This window comes from Carcharhinus amblyrhynchos, chromosome 12, assembly GCF_965287045.1.
Source record: "Carcharhinus amblyrhynchos chromosome 12, sCarAmb.v2.hapA, whole genome shotgun sequence".
In the NCBI taxonomy this organism is placed as follows: domain Eukaryota; kingdom Metazoa; phylum Chordata; class Chondrichthyes; order Carcharhiniformes; family Carcharhinidae; genus Carcharhinus; species Carcharhinus amblyrhynchos.
This window is the reverse complement of record NC_137335.1, coordinates 24,788,088-24,807,775: the sequence shown is the minus strand read 5'-3', so window position 1 is coordinate 24,807,775 and position 19,688 is coordinate 24,788,088. Positions and strand designations below refer to the sequence as shown.

General features: G+C 41.1%; 1 protein-coding gene across 8 annotated transcripts in view; it reads left to right on the top strand.

Moving 5' to 3' along the window:
• The window catches only part of LOC145350858 (solute carrier family 22 member 2-like), a 32,508-nt gene extending 17,210 nt beyond the window's left edge, over window positions 1-15,298 (top strand). The window contains exons 7-12 of one of the 8 annotated variants that reach the window (XM_080200233.1): window positions 134-348; window positions 4,040-4,148; window positions 6,276-6,388; window positions 6,972-7,071; window positions 11,215-11,266; window positions 13,794-15,298. In XM_080200233.1, the coding sequence (XP_080056359.1) occupies window positions 134-348; window positions 4,040-4,148; window positions 6,276-6,388; window positions 6,972-7,071; window positions 11,215-11,266; window positions 13,794-13,895 (691 nt within the window). In that variant the 3' untranslated portion in view covers window positions 13,896-15,298. Of the gene's footprint in view, window positions 1-133; window positions 349-4,039; window positions 4,149-6,275; window positions 6,389-6,971; window positions 7,072-11,214; window positions 11,273-13,793 lie in introns of those variants that run through there. The other 7 variants (XM_080200235.1, XM_080200234.1, XR_013888252.1 and 4 more) reach the window with 7 other exon arrangements.
• The last annotated feature ends 4,390 nt before the right edge of the window (window positions 15,299-19,688 follow it).

Sequence of the window (19,688 nt, the reverse complement as noted above, 5' to 3'; positions counted from 1 at the left end):
TTAGAGGACACCAGAGACATCTCGGTGCTGACAACTTCCAAGGCCCGCAAAGAACATCATGAAAATACAATTCTTAAAGTCACAATTTTGTCACAATAAGACTTGTTTCTTAAAATAAAACTTTTTATTTCAGGTTTACAAGTGGCTTGGTGTATCAAGGGCTTGTCATGCATTTGGGAAATCTAGGAGGAAACATTTACCTTGATGTGTTTATCTCAGGAGCTGTGGAAATCCCAGCATCTATCATTATCTTTTTAGTGATTGAACAGCTTGGACGGCGCCTTCCCTTTGCAGCAGGTGGTCTGTTGTCGGGGGGCTCCTGTTTAGTAGCAGCATTCGTACCTGAGAGTAAGTACCATGGTTCACACTAAGATACTTATCCAGTTGTAAACTAATGTAGAACAGGACCAGTTATGCGATAGTGGAATCAGCATGTTAATGACAGTATAATATTGACCTGCCTTAAAATTAAGCTGTTAATAATCAGTAAGTATCATAATTTACTATATTTTCTACAACAGAGCAGACCCCAGAAGCTAAGGATGCATATTTACACTGGTACGTGGAGGTGAGGATATAGGTTTATACTGGTCCTCACTGCTGAGAATACAGGTTTGCACTAAGCTATACAAGATTAAGATACAAGTCTACGTTGGTCTGTGGTGATGAAGATCGGTTAACTCTAGCCTACACAAATTCAGGATACATGTTCAAACTGGTCTGTAGTGGTGAAGATGTAATTAATTCTGGTCTGTTGTGGTGAGGATACAGATTAACACTGGTCTCTTATGGTGAGGATAGGTGTTTGTACAAGTTCAGGATGCAGATTCCCATTCTCTGAAGCGATGGGGATACAGGTTCACATTGTCTGCATCGATGAGGATACAATTCACATGGGTATGTGATGATAGGGCCTGGGTGGGATTCTGGTCATTGCAGACTCGATGGGCTGAATGGCCTCCTTTTGCATTGTGGGATTCTATGATTCTATGATACCACTGTTTATAGCAATGGGAATGCAGATTTCCACTGTTTGTAGCAGAAAAGATACAGGTTTAATCGGCCTGTAGCAAAGAGGATGCAGGTTTCCATGGTCTGTAGCTGTGAGGATACAGATTGTAGCAGCAAAAATACAGATTCTCACTCTATAACAATGAGGCTACAGGTTCCCACTGTTTGTAGCAGTGAGGATACAGGTTCATATTGTCTGTAGTGCTGAGGATACAAATTCACACTGTCACAGTGAAGACACAGGTTACACTGCCTGTAATAGTGAAGACACAGGTTCAACCTGGTCTGCACAACTCAGGATACATGTTAACATAGGTCTGGAGTGATAAAGATACAGGCCAACTGGTATGCAATGCTAATGATTCAGGCTTGATCCAGTTTGTAATTGTGAGATTCAGACAGATTTGAGGATAGAGGTTAACACTTCGGTACAATCTCAAGATATACGTTCGCACTGTTAGTAGCAGTGAGATACTCAGTTTCGCAATGGTCAGCAGTGGTGACGATACAGGTTAACAGTGGCCTGCACAAATTCAGAATGCAGGTTAGTGCAGATTTCAGTGGTGAGGATGTATGTTCACAGTGGTCTGTTGAGGATGCTGGTTCGCACTGGCTGTTCTAATGATACTGGTTAACTTTAGTCTGTTCAAGCTCAGGGTACAGATTTGCACTGGTCTGTGGTGGGGATATAGGTTCATAATTAGTCTGCAGTGGTGAGGATGCTGGTTCACATTGACCTGTAGTGGCGAAGATGTAGGGTGGAATTTTCTGCCCCCCTCCTCTTCTCCCCACATGGTGTGTTTACGACAATGGAGGCACCATTGGCTAATGGTGGGATCTTCCAGTCCCGCTGATTTTAACGGTGTTTCTGATTGTTCACACCCTCCGACGCTGGGGAACCCATGGTGAGGTCTTGCCATTGGCAGGACTGACCAGAAAATCCCACCCACATGTTCATACTGGCCTGTCGTGGCAGGATACATGTCTGTTCAAGCTCAGGACACAGGTTTGCACTGGTCTGTAATGGTGGGGACACGTATTCACATTGGTTTGTAAAGGTGAGGTCACAGATTCATAACTGGCCTCCAGTGGTAAAAATAAAGATTTAGATTAGTTTTTAGTGATGAGGATACAGGTTCATAATGGATCTGAAACAGTGAGATGCAGTTTTCCACTGCCTGTGACAGTAAGGATACAGATTCTATTTAGACTGTACAGCTCAGAATACAGATTAACACTGGTCTGCATGGTGAGGATACAGGTTCACACTAGTCTGTAGTAGCAAGGATAAAGTTTCACATGATCACACCACCGATCAGTGTGAATCTTTCCTGAACTTTTGCAGATCAATGTGAACCTAAACCATCACCGCCACAGGCCAACATGAACTGTATCCTGAGTTTGAACAGATCAGAATTAATCTGTATCATCACCATTACTGACTGATGCTAACCAGCATCATTAGCTTGTACAGATGAATATTCACATGTGTGTTCAACACAAAAGGTCAATTTGAACCTGTATCCTCATCACTACAGACCAGTCATATTTAGTAGTTAACCATGCTTCCTATTTTTCTATGGTGCTTTATGTAGCAAAATTTAGATCATTTATACTTTGAGAAGAACAATGGTCACAACATTTACATACGGAAGACACCACTGCTCATATCCGTCCTGTTTGAAGAACGTTAAAAAAGTTAAGTTTATTTATTAGTCACAAGTAGGCTTACATTAACACTGCAGTGAAGTCACTGTGAATGTTTTTTGTTCTTCAATTAACTTCCTACCAATATAGTCATTTTTTAAAAATTCATTCGTGGGACATGGGCGTCGCTGACTGGCCAGCATTTATTGCCCATCCCTAGTTGCCCTTGAGAAGGTGGTGGTGAGCTGCCTTCTTGAATCACTGCAATCCATGTTCTGTGGGTTGACCTACAATGTTGTTAGGGAGAGAATTCCAGGATTTTGACCCAGCGACTGTGGAGGAATAGTGATATATTTCCAAGTCAGGATGGTGAACGGCTTGGAGGGGAACTTGCAGGTGGTGGTGTTCCCATGTATCTGCTGCCCTTGTCCTAGATAGAAGTGGTCATGAGTTTGGAAGGTGCTGTCTGAGGATCTTTGGTGAATTGCTGCAATGCATCTTGTAGACAGCACACATTGCTGCTACTGACTGCTGGTGGTAAGGGGTTGAATGTTTGTAGATGTACTGCCAATCAAGCAGGTTGCTTTGTCCTGGATGGTGTCAAGCTTCTTGAGTATTATTGGAGCTGCACCCATCCAGGCAAGTGGGGAGTATTCCATCACACTCTTGATTTGTGCCCTGTAGATGGTGGATAGTTTTGGGAAGCCATGAGGTGAGTTCCTTGCCGCAGCATTCCTAGCCTCTGACCTGCTCTTGTAGCCATTATGTTTATGTGGTGAGTCAAGTTGAGTTTCTGGTCAATGGTAACTCCGAGCATGTTGACAGTGGGGGATTCAGTGATGGTAACACCATTGAATGTCAAGGGGTGGTGGTTAGAGTGTCTCTTGTTGGTGATGGTTATTGCCTGGCATTTGTGTGGCATGAATGTTATTTGCCACTTGTCAGCCCAAACCTGGATATTTATTGTCCAGAATTTGCTACATTTGAACACATACTGCTTCAGTATCTGAGGAGTCCTGAAAAATGCTGAAAATTGTACAATCATCGGCGAAATCCCCACTTCTGACATTATGATATTATGCTGTGTGTCCTAATCTTGTTAACAGGTCTATTGTGGCACCATATGCCTGTTGAAAATTCACTAATTTCTGGATTATTCACACAAACATAACATCCTCTGCATTTCCTTTATCAATACACTGTTATTTCCTTAAATTTGTCAGACACAGCTTGCCTTTAACAAATTCACATTTTGTCAATTACATTTTTCCATGTGTTAATTTTATTTTAACAAGGCAACTAAAATATTAAGCGAAGAAAACATTTTGATGGTTACTGAAGCATCATATTTGGCAAATTGTAAATCTGTCTTCCAATTCAGATCTATCCTGGTTGAAAACAGCAGCCGCCTGCTTGGGTAGACTGGGGATAACTGTGAGTTTGGAGATGGTCTGTTTTGTAAATATGGAGCTGTACCCTACGTATTTAAGGTAGGTGAGAAATATTTGAAAGCAAACAGTAGTAGCCTTTTACTGAGAATATCCAGTATAACTTTACAGTATAACAATCACTTTAACAGGAAGAAAATTCAATTTTGACAGTTAAGTTTAATGGCCAGTATTGCAAATCTCAAGTCAAATGTACAGAATGTATTTAAATATCTGAATGTGATTGTAAAATGGGCAAAATAATTGATTTAAAATTAATTAAATAATTTCCTTTGTGAAGATTTCATTTTAATCTAGAGGTTGTGAATTCACTCTGCTCTCCCCTTCTTCTCCTTTGCCGCACACAATGTCTTCTCCCCCTTGTGTGATCTCTTACTCCTCTCACAAACTGCTCCCTGTGATTTTTGTGCTCCATTCTCCTGCGACCTCTTCCTCAATTCTGTTGTGATCTCTTGCATTCCCCCAGCTCAGAATCCTTCCTACTACCTCCACTCACAATTTCTTCCATCTCCCTGAGCGCACAATTCTCCAGGTTGAATCATGACTGCCTCCCCCCCGCACCCCCCGCATTCACTTTGACATCACCTCGGTAATTTCTCCTTCTCCCTTTTCCTGTTCATGATGGCAGCTTCTTGCAGCCTCACAAGCTGCCACTATAAAAATGAGAAAAACATTTTGAATGGGTCCTAAATTTAAGCAACCTCTATTTTCCCCATATTTTTGGGTTTCAGTCCATGAGTGACCCTAATTCTCAACTCTGCAACACGTCTCTCTTCCCCCTGCCCCCATTTCCCCTCCCCACAATTCCTTTTAAATATCTAGGCCCCTTCAAAGGTGAACCAATCAATTTGTTCAAGGTAGCTTTTCATTTCTTTGATTGTATGTTTGATCAGCTAATAATATACTTCAAATTTATTGATCAGCCGGGGGTCCAAGTTGATGGTCAGTCTGGGGTCTTAGTTGTGGTCAGTCTGAGGTCCAAGTTGATGGTCAGTCTGGGGTTCAAGTTGATGGTCAGTCTGGGGTCTGAGTTGGTGGCCAGTCTGGGGTTCAAGTTGATGGTCAGTTTGGGGTTCAAGTTGGCAACCAGTCTGGGATCTGAGTTGATGGTCAGTCTGGGATCTGAGTTGATGGTCAGTCTGGGGTCTGAGTTGATGGTCAGTCTGGGGTCTGAGTTGATGGTCAGTCTTGGGTCTGAGTTGATGGTCAGTCTTGGGTCTGAGTTGATGGTCAGTCTGGGGTCTGAGTTGATGGTCAGTCTTGGGTCTGAGTTGATGGTCAGTCTTGGGTCTGAGTTGATGGTCAATCTGGAGTCCAAGTTGATGTTTAGTGTTGGATCTCAGTTGATATTCAACCCAGAACCATCTCTTTGTCACTGGAAGAGATTTAACAATGAGATTACTGCTTCAGTTCCCAACATGGAGAAGCTTGAAGATATGCATTTTGAAGGATTTCATAGTAGCTGGTGTTTGTGCAGTTACTAGCACCATGACCTTCATTTCCTAAGAATCTGCAGCCATTTAGAGAGACTTCCTGCGGAGGACACAAAATTCTCTTTGGATTATTGACCTCCAGTTATGCCGAAGGAAATTGGGTCCTCTTGCACTGAGGAGGCCCTGCCACGTGCATCAACTTTAGTAGTCTTTTGTGGGGAAGGTGGAGGCTCCAATCTCACCGCAGTGAATTTCCAATCAGTTTTCTCGACACTGATTTGAGTGACCAGATAAATTCAGTCCAACAAGATGGATTAACATTTAGGAAAGTAAACTTTCTGTCAGTGTAGACTTATAAATCATGATTGTAGGAAAATAGATGTAATGATTCAGGAAGCCTGATTGGAAAAGAACATAGTTTATTACAAAATGCAAAGTAAAACTGCTACTGTGGTGTGCACACACTAGTCCTGCCTAGGACTACAATTCAGCAGGCCCAGTCCTGGGCCTGCCTCATAGAAGGCTCAGTTGATGGGTTCCAGCTGGGCAGGCCACAGCCTGTTTCTGAGGGCACTCATTTTCGATGAGCCCCACAAGAAGGTCAATGATTCCTCATGGGCTTCATGGGGGTTTTCACAGTAACAATCAGAGGTAACATAACCGTGTTTGCTTTTGAAAATTTAAACAAATGATCCTCATAATAGTTGAGGAAATAAACCATTCTATTCTCTGGCAGGAACTTTGCTGTTTCGATGTGTGCAGTGCTGTCAGATGTCGGTGGAATTGTTTCCCCATTCATCGTCTACAGACTGGCTGCTATCTGGCTTGAAATGCCCCTTGTAGTTTTCGGTGGGTATGTGTTAAGGGTACAAATCATGCCCTTATGCAAAAGGTGTACACTGAGCCTAATTTTAAACAGATTATTTTTTAAGGGTATATACTCAGTGATTCTTTTATTCCTCTTCATTTTCCTTGTTTCATTAATTGAATCCAGTTGTTTTTGACTTTTGGGCTGAGTGCACAGATCATTTTGATGCTCCCATTTTCAATCTCTCCCAGGAAATCACAGTGATTTGGGTAGACGTATTGTGTTGCACAAGACATTGTACAGACCAGGCAGACGAAAGAGTCTTTCCCTATCCACCATTACTTGTATATTTGCATCTCTTTCTCTTAAACCCCTGCCCCTCTCCACTACTCAAAATTTATTTTTCTAATTCTTTTAACTCCTTCTCAATGGCTGTTATCTTCATCCCGCCCCCACTGAGTTTTTTGAAATTTTACTACATTGAAAGATTTTATAAATGCAAGACAAATTCACCAATACCTCAGGTGGAGCATTCTTAAATCTGACTATAACAAATTTAATAATATCAGCCTACAAAGACTAGTTTGCATTCAATCTTTCTGTGTTCTGTCCATTCATTCCCAGGGGTGATTGGTTTGATTGCTGGCAGCCTAGTTTTGTTCTTGCCTGAAACAAAGGGATTGACTTTGCCACACACCATCGAGGATGTGGAGAACATCAGATGGTAAGTAAACAGACAGCAGCAGAAACACTGTGATAGTTGGCTCTGGGTTATTCCATTGCACATTTTATCAATTCCATGGGTTACTTGTAATTGTTAAAAGTAGATAGTTCTGCACATGCTACATAACCTTTCTATTGAAGTAGATAGACAGAGTACGTCCAGGCCTTTCCCCATATTGCTCTTCTTAGAAGTCTCTCTGGATCGAAGATGACTTCCTTCCACTCCAGTTTGATGGGTCCTGAGATGCATGATCTGCAGACTCTGCCTCATATGAGGTTGAAGAATTAGGCAGGTGAGATATTTGGAGGTTTGTGCATTTTCTGGCACTTTGATTTTGCCTCTGGATGTTCCCAGTGAAATGCCTCAATCTGTTCAGTGCCTTCCTGGAGAAACTTTTCCATTTTTGGTCAATCACAAGCTAGGGATTCCCACGAGTCGACAGGGATGTTTGATTGCTTGAGGGATGCTTTGAGAGCATCCGTAAAATGTTTCTGCTTTCCCCCTGGGAGTCTCCTGCCATGACCAAGTTCTGAGTAGAGTAGTTGCTTTGAGAATCTGAGGTCAAATGGCATCTTCTGCCCGGAGGGAGCTGGCTTTAAGTAATTAGAACCTCATGCTGGCTTAGGAGAGGATACAGCTATTAGATTGTCTTTCTTTTCACCAGGTTTGGATTCTCAAATGCAAGACTAAAGTTATTGTTAAATGGGCAGCAGTGATTCTTGTGCTCCAAAATGTTTCGGAGACTAGATAACCTACAGCAGCATCTTAAAATGCTGACCAGCAGTGTTTTAATAACATCCTCCAAATCTGGTGGCTGCTGTTTAACTATTTTCTTGCTGACTAATGTCTGAAAGTAATCAGGGCTCATGTGCTTGCTGTTTATTTTTTCTTGCTGACTGCATGCTTTTCTTCTCTTCCATTTTTATCCTTTCCTCCCTCACCACCTCTGCACTAAAGATGCTGGGGGCCATAGTATAGAGGTCAGCAGCCCTCAAAGGCCTCACCCACCCATTTTACCTTGGTGAAATTTAAAGTAAGAGTTCCTGAATTGTTTGAATGCAGAGGTGCAGATCATAGATCAATCCTGTCCTTATCCATACATACGTACACACATTCAGGATAATAATTGGTTTTCCTGCTCTTTTTCTCAACTCAAGTCCAGTGATAATTTTAAAGTTTAAAGTATTTATTTGTTGTCACAAGTAGGCTCACATTAATGCTGCAATGAAGTTACTGTGAAAATCCCCTAGGCGCCTGTTTGGGTACACTCAGAGAACTTAGCATAGCCAATCCACCTAACCAGCATGTCTTTCAGACTATGGGAGGAAACTGGAGCATCCGGAGGAAATCCACGCGGACACAGGGAGAGCATGCAGACTCCGCACAGACAGTGACCCAAGTCGGGAATCGAACCCAAGTCCCTGGTGCTGTGAGGCAGCAGTGCTAACCATTGCGCCACTATGCCACTCCCAAACCTGGAGTCCCCATTGTTATCCTAATTTTTAAAGAAAAATTCTCAGAATGTGACATTGTTACCATGACCAGCATTTGTTGTTCACCCCTGGTTGACTTGAATAGGTGGTGGTGAACATCCTACTTGATTTGTTGCAACCTTTGTGGTTGAGGTACTCCCAAATTCTATTAGGTAGGGAGTTCATTTGTATTGACCTAACACTGTTGAAGGAATGGCAATATACGTCCAAGTCAGGATGCTGTTTAGAGAAATAATAGGAGGTGGTAGACTTCCCATACATCTGCTGTCCTTGTCTTTCTCAACAGCATAAGTTGTGGGTTTAAGAACTGCTCTTGATGGCTTAGCAAGTTGCTACTGTGTGTCTTATATATGGCATTCACTCATACTGAGGTGGATGGAGTAAATGTTTAAAATAGTGAAGGGGTTTCAATCAAGCAAGATGGTATCAAGCTCCTGGAGCATTGCAGCTGCATCCATCCAGCCAATTGGGAATATTCCATCACACTACAGTTGAGATGGATTAATTCAGCATTTAACAATTTATTGGAAATGGACTAATTTCTTTGAAAAAAAACTGTGGCAAATGACCATAATACTGAGATTTTGTACTTGTATCGAAAATTCACCAAGTAATACAAGCCAGTCCATAACTTGAAAAGTCACCATGAGGGTCCTACCTCCAAGTTTATCATCTCAACTAGATTTTCTTGCTTTGATACCCTGTAAGATTGCAAACATAGGAAGACATTAGAACAGGGTTGCAGAATGATTGAGTTTCATTAGGACCTTGAGTAGAAAGCCAAGGTAACTTTATTGTAAGTTTTTAATGAGACTCCACTTATAGAATTAAACCTAATTTAGTCAAACAAAATAAAGATTGTTGCATAAGGTTAAACCTCACAGGATCCAGGGTGAGGTAGCTAAATGAATACAAATTGGCTTTTGACAGAAGCCAGAGGGTGGTTGTAGAGGGTTGTTTTTCAAACTGCAGGCCTGTGACCAGTGGTGTGCCTCAGGGATCAGTGCTGGATCCACTGTTATTTGTCATTTATATTAAGGATTTGGATAGGCACTTGGACAGGTACATGGATGAGAGGGGTATGGAGGAAAATGACCCAGGTGCAAGTCAGTGGGACTAGGCAGAAAAATGGTTTGGTGCAGCCAAGAACGGCCAAAAGGCCTGTTTCTGTGCTGTAATGTTCTATGGTTCTATGTTTAGTAAGATTGCAGTTGACACCAAGATTGGTGAATGGTGGACAGTGAAGAAAGTTATCTCGGATTGCAATGGGATCTTGATCAATTGGGCCTGTGGGCTGATAAATGGTAGATGGAGTTTAATTTAGATAAATGTGAGGTGATGCATTTTATTAGATTGAACCAGGACAGGACTTATTCAGTTAATGGTAGGGCATTGGAGATTGTTACAGAACAAAGAGATCCAGGAGTACATATTCATAGCTCCTTGAAAGTGGAGTCACAGGTGGACAGAATGGTGAAGAAGGCATTCAGCATGGTTGGTTCATTGATCAGAACATTGAATACAGGAGTTGGGACATCTTGTCAAAGTTGTACAAGACATTGGTAAGGCCACACTTGGAATACTGTGTACAGTTTCGGTCACCCTATTATAGAAAGGATATTATTAAACTAGAAAGAGCGTGGCAGAGATTTACTAGAATGCTACTGGGACTTGATGGTTTGAGTTATAAGGAAAGGCTGAATAGACTGGGACTTTTTTCTCTGGAGCATAGAAGGCTGAGAGGTGATCTTGTAGAGGTGTATAAAATAATAAGGGACATAGATTAGCTAGATAGTCAATATCTTTTCCCAAAGGTAGGGGCATCTAAAACTAGAGGGCTTCTCAGAAGAATTGTGAAACCTGGGGAGCCCTAGATCTGAGTAGAGAACCAAAAATAAACAGCCATTCCCATTATAGTACATTGCCCCTCTCACCACCTCTGAGACTGTCAGTCACAGCCATTTATAGGATCAATGACAAAAAACTTATCCACTTCATATGTCTTAATCTTCTGTAAATAAATACACAAGCATTGAAAAAACTCTTCAAAGTGTGACTTACTGAGGGTAATAAAGATATCCATTAAACTAAGCTTGCACTCCTATCTGCAGCTGTAACAACTTTTCCAACTCCTGATACCCTTCTTAAGGCTTATGTTCTTTGGATTACTATTCCAATGATTTAACCATTGCACTATTACACCCGTTAGTTTGTTGTGTTTAATATTGCAAATTTATAATGACAGAATTTATATTTTAAAATCATAGCTTAAGATGAGAGGAAAGAGATGCAGTAGGGTCTTTCACATAGAGGGTGGTGAATGTCTGGAACAAGCTGCCAGAGGTGGTAGTAGAGGCGGGTAAAATTTTGCCTTTTAAAAAGCATTTACACAGTTACATGAGTAAGATGGGTATAGAGAGATGTGGGCCAAATGCAGGCAATTGGGATTAGCTTAGGGGGTTTAATAAAAAGGGCAGCATGGATAAGTTGGGCTGAAGGGCCTGTTTCCATGCTGTATATCTCTATGACTCCATATTGCTGGATGGTTTGCCAATATCTCAATATTTGTGATTGCTATCACCTTGGTAATCCATCGTTGATATAAGTTATTGTATGTTTTGAATGACTTGAGTTCTGTATTAAAACTAAGGCAACAACCCATCCTACATAATGTAAGTGTGACCTGCTGCATGCAAAATGATGTAGGTAACCGATCATCTACTGAACTACAATAAGTGTTTTTAGCAGCTACAATGGAATACAATAGAGCCTCTCACTATCATGACTGATAAAGCTGTGAAATTTCGAGTTGAATTGAAAGTTGGCCTATAACCCTTTGCAGAGATCAGTTGGAATTTATTAGTGTGCCCTACTTTTTCTCAACTGCCTTTATTAGCGCTGTGTGTTGTTAGGATAACTTCTCCTTCCCCTGTTGTGTTCCAGCTTGTGTGATGCAGTTCTGCCTCCACTTGAAATAAATGCTTCGGAGACAATTGTATTTGGGCAACTACTGACTCCTTATCTGTGGCAAGGCACTAAATGAAATGGAGTAGCTTAACAGGCTATTTCCAAGACATGTCAGTGTGGAACAGTGTTAGCCAGGCCAGGACATTATTAGGACAATTGGAAAGCTCCATGGTCACTTCTACTGCTGATCAATATTTTTTACCAGATTTTTAAAAAAACTTTCAAAATCTCAATCCGCTTTTGTGAAATCTCAACATCATCACCCAGGTTTTAGTGGAGTTGGGCTGAGTCAGAACCCTTTAAAAATGACCGGCAAAATTCGATTCCAGGATTCTTGTTCCCATTCCCTGCTTCTTGCAGTTTTCTTTGGTGTGGGATAAGGATAGGTGTAGTCAGCCTGCATGCAACACTCTGCTTACCGTCTCCATTGTGGGGGTGGGCATTTCACACGTCCCTCGTTGCCCGCAATTTTGATTCATTTGGGTTTGTTCTATTAAAAGATGTGGTTCACAGCTTCTCAGAAGAATTGTGAAACCTGGGGAGCCCTAGATCTGAGCAGAGAACCAAAAATAAACAGCCATTCCCATTATAGTACATTGCCCCTCTCACCTCCTCTGAGACTGTCAGTCACAGCCATTCATAGGATCAATGACAAAAAACTTATCCACTTCATATGTCTTAATCTTCTGTAAATAAATACACAAGCATTGAAAAAACTCTTCAAAGTATGACTTACTGAGGGTAATAAAGATATCCATTAAGCTAAGCTTGCACTCCTATCTGCAGCTGTGACAACTTTTCCAACTCCTGATACCCTTCTCCTTAAGGCTAATGTTCTTTGGATTACTATTCTAATGATTTAACCATTGCACTATTACACCCGTTAGTTTGTGTTTAATATTGCAAATTTATAATGACAGAATTTCTATTTTAAAATCATAGCTGCGTATTATCCTGATCCTTTATTAATTCAACTAGTCCTTAATGACAACCAGCTCAGGCCACGTTGGAAGATCAAAGAGCCCTGGATAGAGCTATTTTGCAGGTCTTGCCCTCCTTCAGAGTGTGGTGGACACATGCACATATAGTTTACTGTTATTCTAAAATGTTTATTCTGCATATCAACAAAGTGGTGTCAGTGATCACATTCTGTCTGAGTCAGAAGGTTAATATTTCAAAGTCTCATTACAGAAACTTAAGCACAAAATCTGTCATGATATTTGCAGTGTGGTACTGAGGAATTATTCACAGTCAGTGGTTCTGTCTTTCGATAAGATATTAAACTGAATCCCTATCTGCCCTCTCAGAAAGCCTCAAAGGCCCCATGACCACATAGTTTGAAGAAGTGAAGGCTTCTCCCTGCATCCTGGCCAATGTTTACTGTGTGAGCACCATTAATGCAAGTTATCTGGCCATTCTCACATTGTTGATTAGGAGACCTTACTGCACACAAGTTGGCTATTGCGTTTTCTATATTGCCATAATGACTTCTAAGAGAGATTCAGGGAGTGCCAAAGTTGCTCATATTCTGCCAAAGTTCACATGCAATGAATGACATATGTGAAATAATGTAAGTTTGATGACATCAGAAGAACTGTACCCTGCTTTGAATCAATGGGAGTGAAAATTTACATACAAAGGAGCTGGAGAAAGTAAATGCATTCTGAAATAAGGACCTGGAATTATGCCTTCCCTGGGGCTTCCACTGGGATGTCTCATGATTTGTCTGCTGATAGAGATGTTGTCCTAGCCACTGAAGTGGCCGTGAATAGTGACACAATGTTGGCCCATCTCCAAAACAATTATATATTCTTCCTCACACCATTTGCTGAGCTGAGTATGGAGGCTGTATTTAACAAAAGAAAGTAACTTCCCTCTTCTGCACTTCAAACCACAATCCCAACATGCGCAGTCCCCTGCGCCCCACCGGTCCCAAAAGAATTGGAGCCCATTACCATCATTAGCATTGCTCCCTTCCCCATTATGATGCTCCCTCCACAGTCCCAACATCTTGTATTATTATTGCTTTATTCAGGACAAGAAAATAATCTATCACCAACAAAGTTGAGCAGGAACTTTCATGCAAGGTCATGACTATGTTTTTGGATCCCAATCTAAAGTTTAACCTTAATCTCATTGGAGTTAGGTCAGGAGTTTTCAATATTGTCAGCAGTGAAAGAAAGAAATTGGAGCTGCTGAATTTCAAACTGAGAAGAACGTGATTCAAACTGATATAACATAAATATTGGGCTGTTCCTTCAGGTGGAAGTCAGGCGTATTGAAGACAAGTTACCAGCACGTGGTTCTACATACAACAGAAACTCACAATGCCAAAGACACTGCTTCAGTGAAGATTGTCCTTAACTCCTGAATGGGACTGCAGCATTAACCTCAAGTATTGACCAGTTTGATATATATTTCATGCTATCCGCTATGTATTTTTATGTAAAATGTTCAAAACTATATGGAGTATTGATAGAGTAAATAGGGAAAACTGTTTTCACTTAAAGGATTATCAGTAACTGAAGGACATCAATTTAAAGTCATTGACAAAGAATTAAGAAGCTGAAGAGAATATGCTTAACACAGCAAACTGTTGTGATCAGGAAAGGTATGGAATCAAAGTAAATAGTAACTTCTAAAAGGGAATTGGGTAGATACTTCATCGAGATAAAATTGCAGGGCTATGCAGGACGAGCAAGGGAGAGAGTTTTACTGGATAACTCCTTCAATGACCTGACATGGGCACAATGTGCTGGATGGCTATCTGTGCTTTTAAGATTCTATGATGAATATAAAAGCATAAAATCACTTTCACTTCTACACCCTCTCAACAATGCAGTTTGACAGTAGCTGCTGAAGTTGAAGATTAGTCAATATGGAAATTTATGGTTCTGATACTTTTCAATGAACGTAACTTAAGAATTCAGAAGTTAATATAAATGTAAACAAAAGAATTGCAAGTACATTAATGTATTATGTTATGTTGGACTTATTAAAAGTTCAATCAATCTACATTATTGAGTTAAAAATGTTAAATGCGGGTAATTTAGGTTTCTGTAACTGCACTATATCAGCAGTATGCCAAGTTAAATCAATTTGCTTCAGATCCAATTATTTTCAACTGACCTTGTTTTACTGAAGGATTCTTAAGAACATGATAAAACAAACCACCAAGCCCAGCCCCTCTTGCATAGACCACATAAAATCCCTACAGTGCAGAAGAAGGTCATTCAGCCCATCAAGTCTGCATCAACAACAATCTCAACAAGGCCCTATTTCCGTAACCCCACATATTTACCCTGCTAACCCCCGATACTAAGGGGCAATTTAACATGGCCAATCGACCTAACTCGCAAACTTTTGGACTGTGGGAGGAAACTGGAGTACTCAAAAGAAACTCATGCAGACAGGAGGAGAATGTGCAGACTCTGCACAGACAGCCACCCAAGGATGGAATTGAACTTGGATCCCTGGTGCTGTGAGGCAGCAGTGCTAACCACTGTGCCACCGTGACAATCCCACCTAGCCAGCATCTCATGAACTTTCTCACTCCTCCTTGCTCTGTTTTATCCATTTTGAATGCAATGAATGTACCAATTGGCATGAACAGATTGCATTTAGACTAATGCTTCTATGCCATTTTGTGTAAACACTGGTGGGATCCATAGTGAATACAAAGCAGCTACAACAGCCCACTGTTTGGTTGAAATGCAGAACAATCAGGCCAGCTTGTGAAGCTCTTAGTATAGTGATCTCAGAGAGGGTAAGTGTTTGCTCTATACTTTACAACTTCGTCGCATTGATCGACTAGCCTTTATCACCAACTGAGTATTGGGTGGCAGAGGGGGACTGGGACATTAGAGCTTCTATTTGCCTGAGCTTTTAGAAGCAAGCTTCTCAAGGAAAATACTTCAACCACATCAGCCGTTCCATTTCTCATTCACCAACAGTCTCACAAACCTCACCACATTCCTTACAGCAAACATAAGATTGTCTCTGTAAGGAGAGAAAAGGTCTGACATTTCGAGTCCAGATGACCCTTTGTCAGATCATCTGGATTTGAAACGTCAGCTCTTTTCTCTCCTTCCAGATGCTGCCAGGCTTGCTGAGATTTTCCAGCATTTTCTCTTTTGGTTTCAGATTTCAGCATCTGCAGTAAAATTTGCTTTTATAAGATTGTTTCTTCAACATGGGTTTGGTCCTCATTTCACCATGAAAACGATCACCAAAGTCAAATTTGGATTACAAAATAAATTTATCAGTCTAATTATGTCACCAAATAAATCACCCTTGCGCAAGTCCTGACCATGCGCACATTTTCTCATTCTCATGCTACGTCAAGGTGTTTCTCTTGCTGTTACAGCTTGGGACTTGGAAGAGGTCTTTGGAGAAAGGCCTCAGGTAGCACAGGGCCTAGAAGGACCACATTCAGTCAAGTTCCGAACACATGAGGAGGCTTCAACCGGGATCTTGGGTTCATGTCACACTATCTGTAACCCCCATGACTTGTCTGAACTTGCAACATCTCACTTACTGCCTTGTTTGGAGACAATACACATCTCTTTAACCTATGCTTAATGCTATCTCCACTCACATTGTCTGCACCTTTAAGACTTGAATAGCAGATTAGCTGTAAAGACTCGCATTCTAATCAGTATTCTGTAAACTGTGTGTTCCTTTATATGCCCTGTTTCTGATCAGAATTCTCCACTCACCTGACGAAGGAACAGCATTCTGAAAGCTAGTGGCGTTTACTATCAAATAAACCTGTTGGACTTTAACCTGGTGTTGTGAGACTTCTTACTGTGTTTACCCCAGTCTAACGCTAGCATCACCACATCACAAATACAAAAAAGCCAGAGTTTATAACTATGCAAAGAAGAAGATACCAGAGGTTCGCCGTCAACTGTTCTGAGAGAAATGACTTCCAAATCATCTGACTTATTAATTATTGTTATTTGATTTATTGTTCATGCCACACTGTTTGAAATTGTCGGGGGGCATTCAATTTAAAGGGGGAAGAAATGTATAAATTTATATTGAATCTTAGAAGCTGCAGTAAGCACTGTGTACTAATATATACATATTGTCACCAGATGTGACATCACAAGTTGCTAGTGTGGAAAACTGCTAGAGTAAAGAAGCAGCCTCTAGTGAACACACCTTATAAATAAAGCTCTGTTAGCTTTTAACTCTTCGTGCTTCCTAGCGTCAATATCACAATGCACACCTCTAGTTGCCATGGGCTGAGGGTTGGGGAGTGTAAATGAAACTCAGACAAAAACTTATTGAAATCAGATGATAGTTTCCACACCTGCACGCAGTAAATCTCAGAAGTAGGACAGCTGTTTTGGGGGGAGAGAAGGCAGATGCTGCTGTTTGGAACAACACGAACTAGGATCAGGAGTGGGCAATTCAGCCCCTTGAACCTGTTCCGCCATTCAATACAATCATGGCTGATTCTGTCTCGGCTTCAACTCCACCTTCCTGCCCAATCTCCATAATACTTCAACCCTTTACTAATTAAATTTATTCAATGTCCCAGCATCCACTGCCCCCCTGGGGTAGTGAATTCCACAGATTTACAACCCTTCGAGAGAAGTAGTTGCTCCTCATCTCTGTTTTAAATCTGCTGCCCCTTATTTTAAAACTATGATCTTTTGTTCTAGATTGCTCCACAAGAGGAAGCATCCACTTTACGTCCTTTTCGTCAATGCCTTTTGTCATCCTTTATACCTCAATTAGATCTCTACTTATTCTCTAAACTCTAGAGAGTATAGGCCTAAACTGCTCAATATCTCTTCATAAGACAAACTCCTAATATCTGGAATCAGTCTAGTGAATATCCTCTGAACTGCCACTACATCCTTCCTCAAATATGGAGACCAAAACTGTACACAATACTCCAGGTGAGGCCTCGCCAATGCCTTGTATACAGCTGTCCTATTTCTGTGATTTACTGTGCGCAGGTGTGGAAGATTTCAATAAGTTTTTGTTTGAATTTCATTTACACTCCCCCCCGCCCCATGGCAACTAGAGGTGTGCATTGTGATATTGACGCTAGGAAGCATGAAGTGTTAAAAGCTAACAGAGCTTTATTTATGAGGTGTGTTTACTAGAGGCTGCTTCTTTACTCTAGCAGTTTCCCATGCCAGCAACTTGTGATGTCACATCTGGAGACAACATGTATATATTAGTACACAGTATTTTTGTTCTCTATTCTTTATATTCTTTATGCCTTTCTTACTTTTATACTCTATTCCTTTAGCTATAAATGCCAAAATTCAATTTGCTTTCCTTATTACCTGCTGTACCTAAAAATCGTCTTCTGTGGCTCATGCATGGGGGCATCCAGATCCCTCTGCACTGAAACACCCTGCAGTCTCTCTCCATTAAAATAATAAATTGCCTTTCCATTTTTGTGATTGACATGGATAATCACACTCTTTATCTACGTTAACTTCATCTGCCACATTTTGGCCTACTCTTCTAACCTATCTATAAATCATTTGTAAATTTCTTATTTCCTTATTGCAAGTTACTATCCTACTTATTTTAGTGTCATCTGCAAATTTGGCTATAATACCCTCTATCCTTGTGTCCAAGTCATTAATATAGATTGTAAATAGTTGGGACCCGAACAGAGCAGCTCCTGCTGTGAAGAACAGAGGAAGACTGTTCCTCTGCTCAAAAAGAAGAGAGAATCAGTGGGACCTTTGAAGATTTAAGGAATAGTGATTTGTTGAGGTTGGCCTTGTTGGCAAAAGTCAGCTCTAGAAGATTCAAGCAGATTAAAATGACTTTTGAAGAACATTGAAAATTTCAAATAAAAGCAAAACACTGTGGATGCTGGAAATCTGAAATAAAAATAGAAAATGCTGGATAAACTCTGCAGGTCAGATAGTATCTGTGAAGAGAGAAACATAGTTAACATTTTGAGTCCGTAAGATCTTTCTACAAAACTGCTCTCTCTGTACAGAAATTGTTAGACCTGCAGAGTTTAATTTTCTGTTTTCATTGCTGAACGTTTCAACCTAGTGCAGCAAGGGGATCTTTAACTTTACAGGTTTCAGCAAAAAAAAAGCATAAGGCTATTTTATTTAATGATGTTGAAGAATATCCAGGAGTGGAACAAAAATATTCCTTGGGTGAGATTTTGATTTTGATTTGATTTGATTTATTATTGTCACATGCATTATCATACAGTGAAAAGTATTGTTTCTTGCATGCTATATAGACAAAACATGCTGTTCATTGAGAAGGAAATGAGAGAGTGCAGAATGTAGTGTTACAGTCATAGCTAGGGTGTAGAGAAAGATCAACTGAATGCAAAATAAGTCCATTCAAAAGTGTGACAGCAGTAGGGAAGAAGCTGTTCTTGAGTCGGTTGGTATGTGACCTCAGACTTTAGTATCTTTTTCCCGAAGAAAGAAGGTGGAAGAGAGAATGTCGAGGGTGCGTGTGGTCCTTAATTACATTGACTGCTTTGCTGATGCAGTGGGAAGTGTAGACAGAGTCAATGGATGGGAGGCTGGTTTGTGTGATGGATTGGGCTACATTCACGACCTTTTTTTAGATCCTTGCAGTCTTGGGCAGAGCAGGAGCCATACCAAGCTGTGATATAACCAGAAAGAATGCTTTCTAGGTCCAAGATTTCTGTCCTCCACTGCTGCCGAAGCTGCAGTTCACGGCTGAGACACTTGCTGGCATCCATCAGTGTTGCTGCTGAGGCGGTTGAGAGTGGGGGGTGGGCGGTGCTTCTCAAGCTCACTCCAGCTTACCCTCCCTCTCAAAGAGGCAGCCAAGGGCCCTCAGGCACAGACAATGAGGATCAACTGGTGCACATCCTGAAGCCATCCACCCAGTTAACTTGGGAACTATTTGACTCTTTCGATCCCCTTTTCTGTAACCATCTCACCTCCAGTTCCAAAATTCGAGCAGCGTGGCACTGTTACACACCAGTTTCTCAAAACAGGCCACAACGTCCTCGAGGTCTTGACCCTCCAGAAGACACCTATTAAAGTCATCACTGACAAAAAGACTTAGCAGTCAGCAGACTGTCTTCGCCTCTGCTGTGGATGTTGAGGATGCACCAAGATGTAGTGTGAAGGTAAGACAGATCACGAAGTTGTACTTTCAGTGTGAACATAAAAA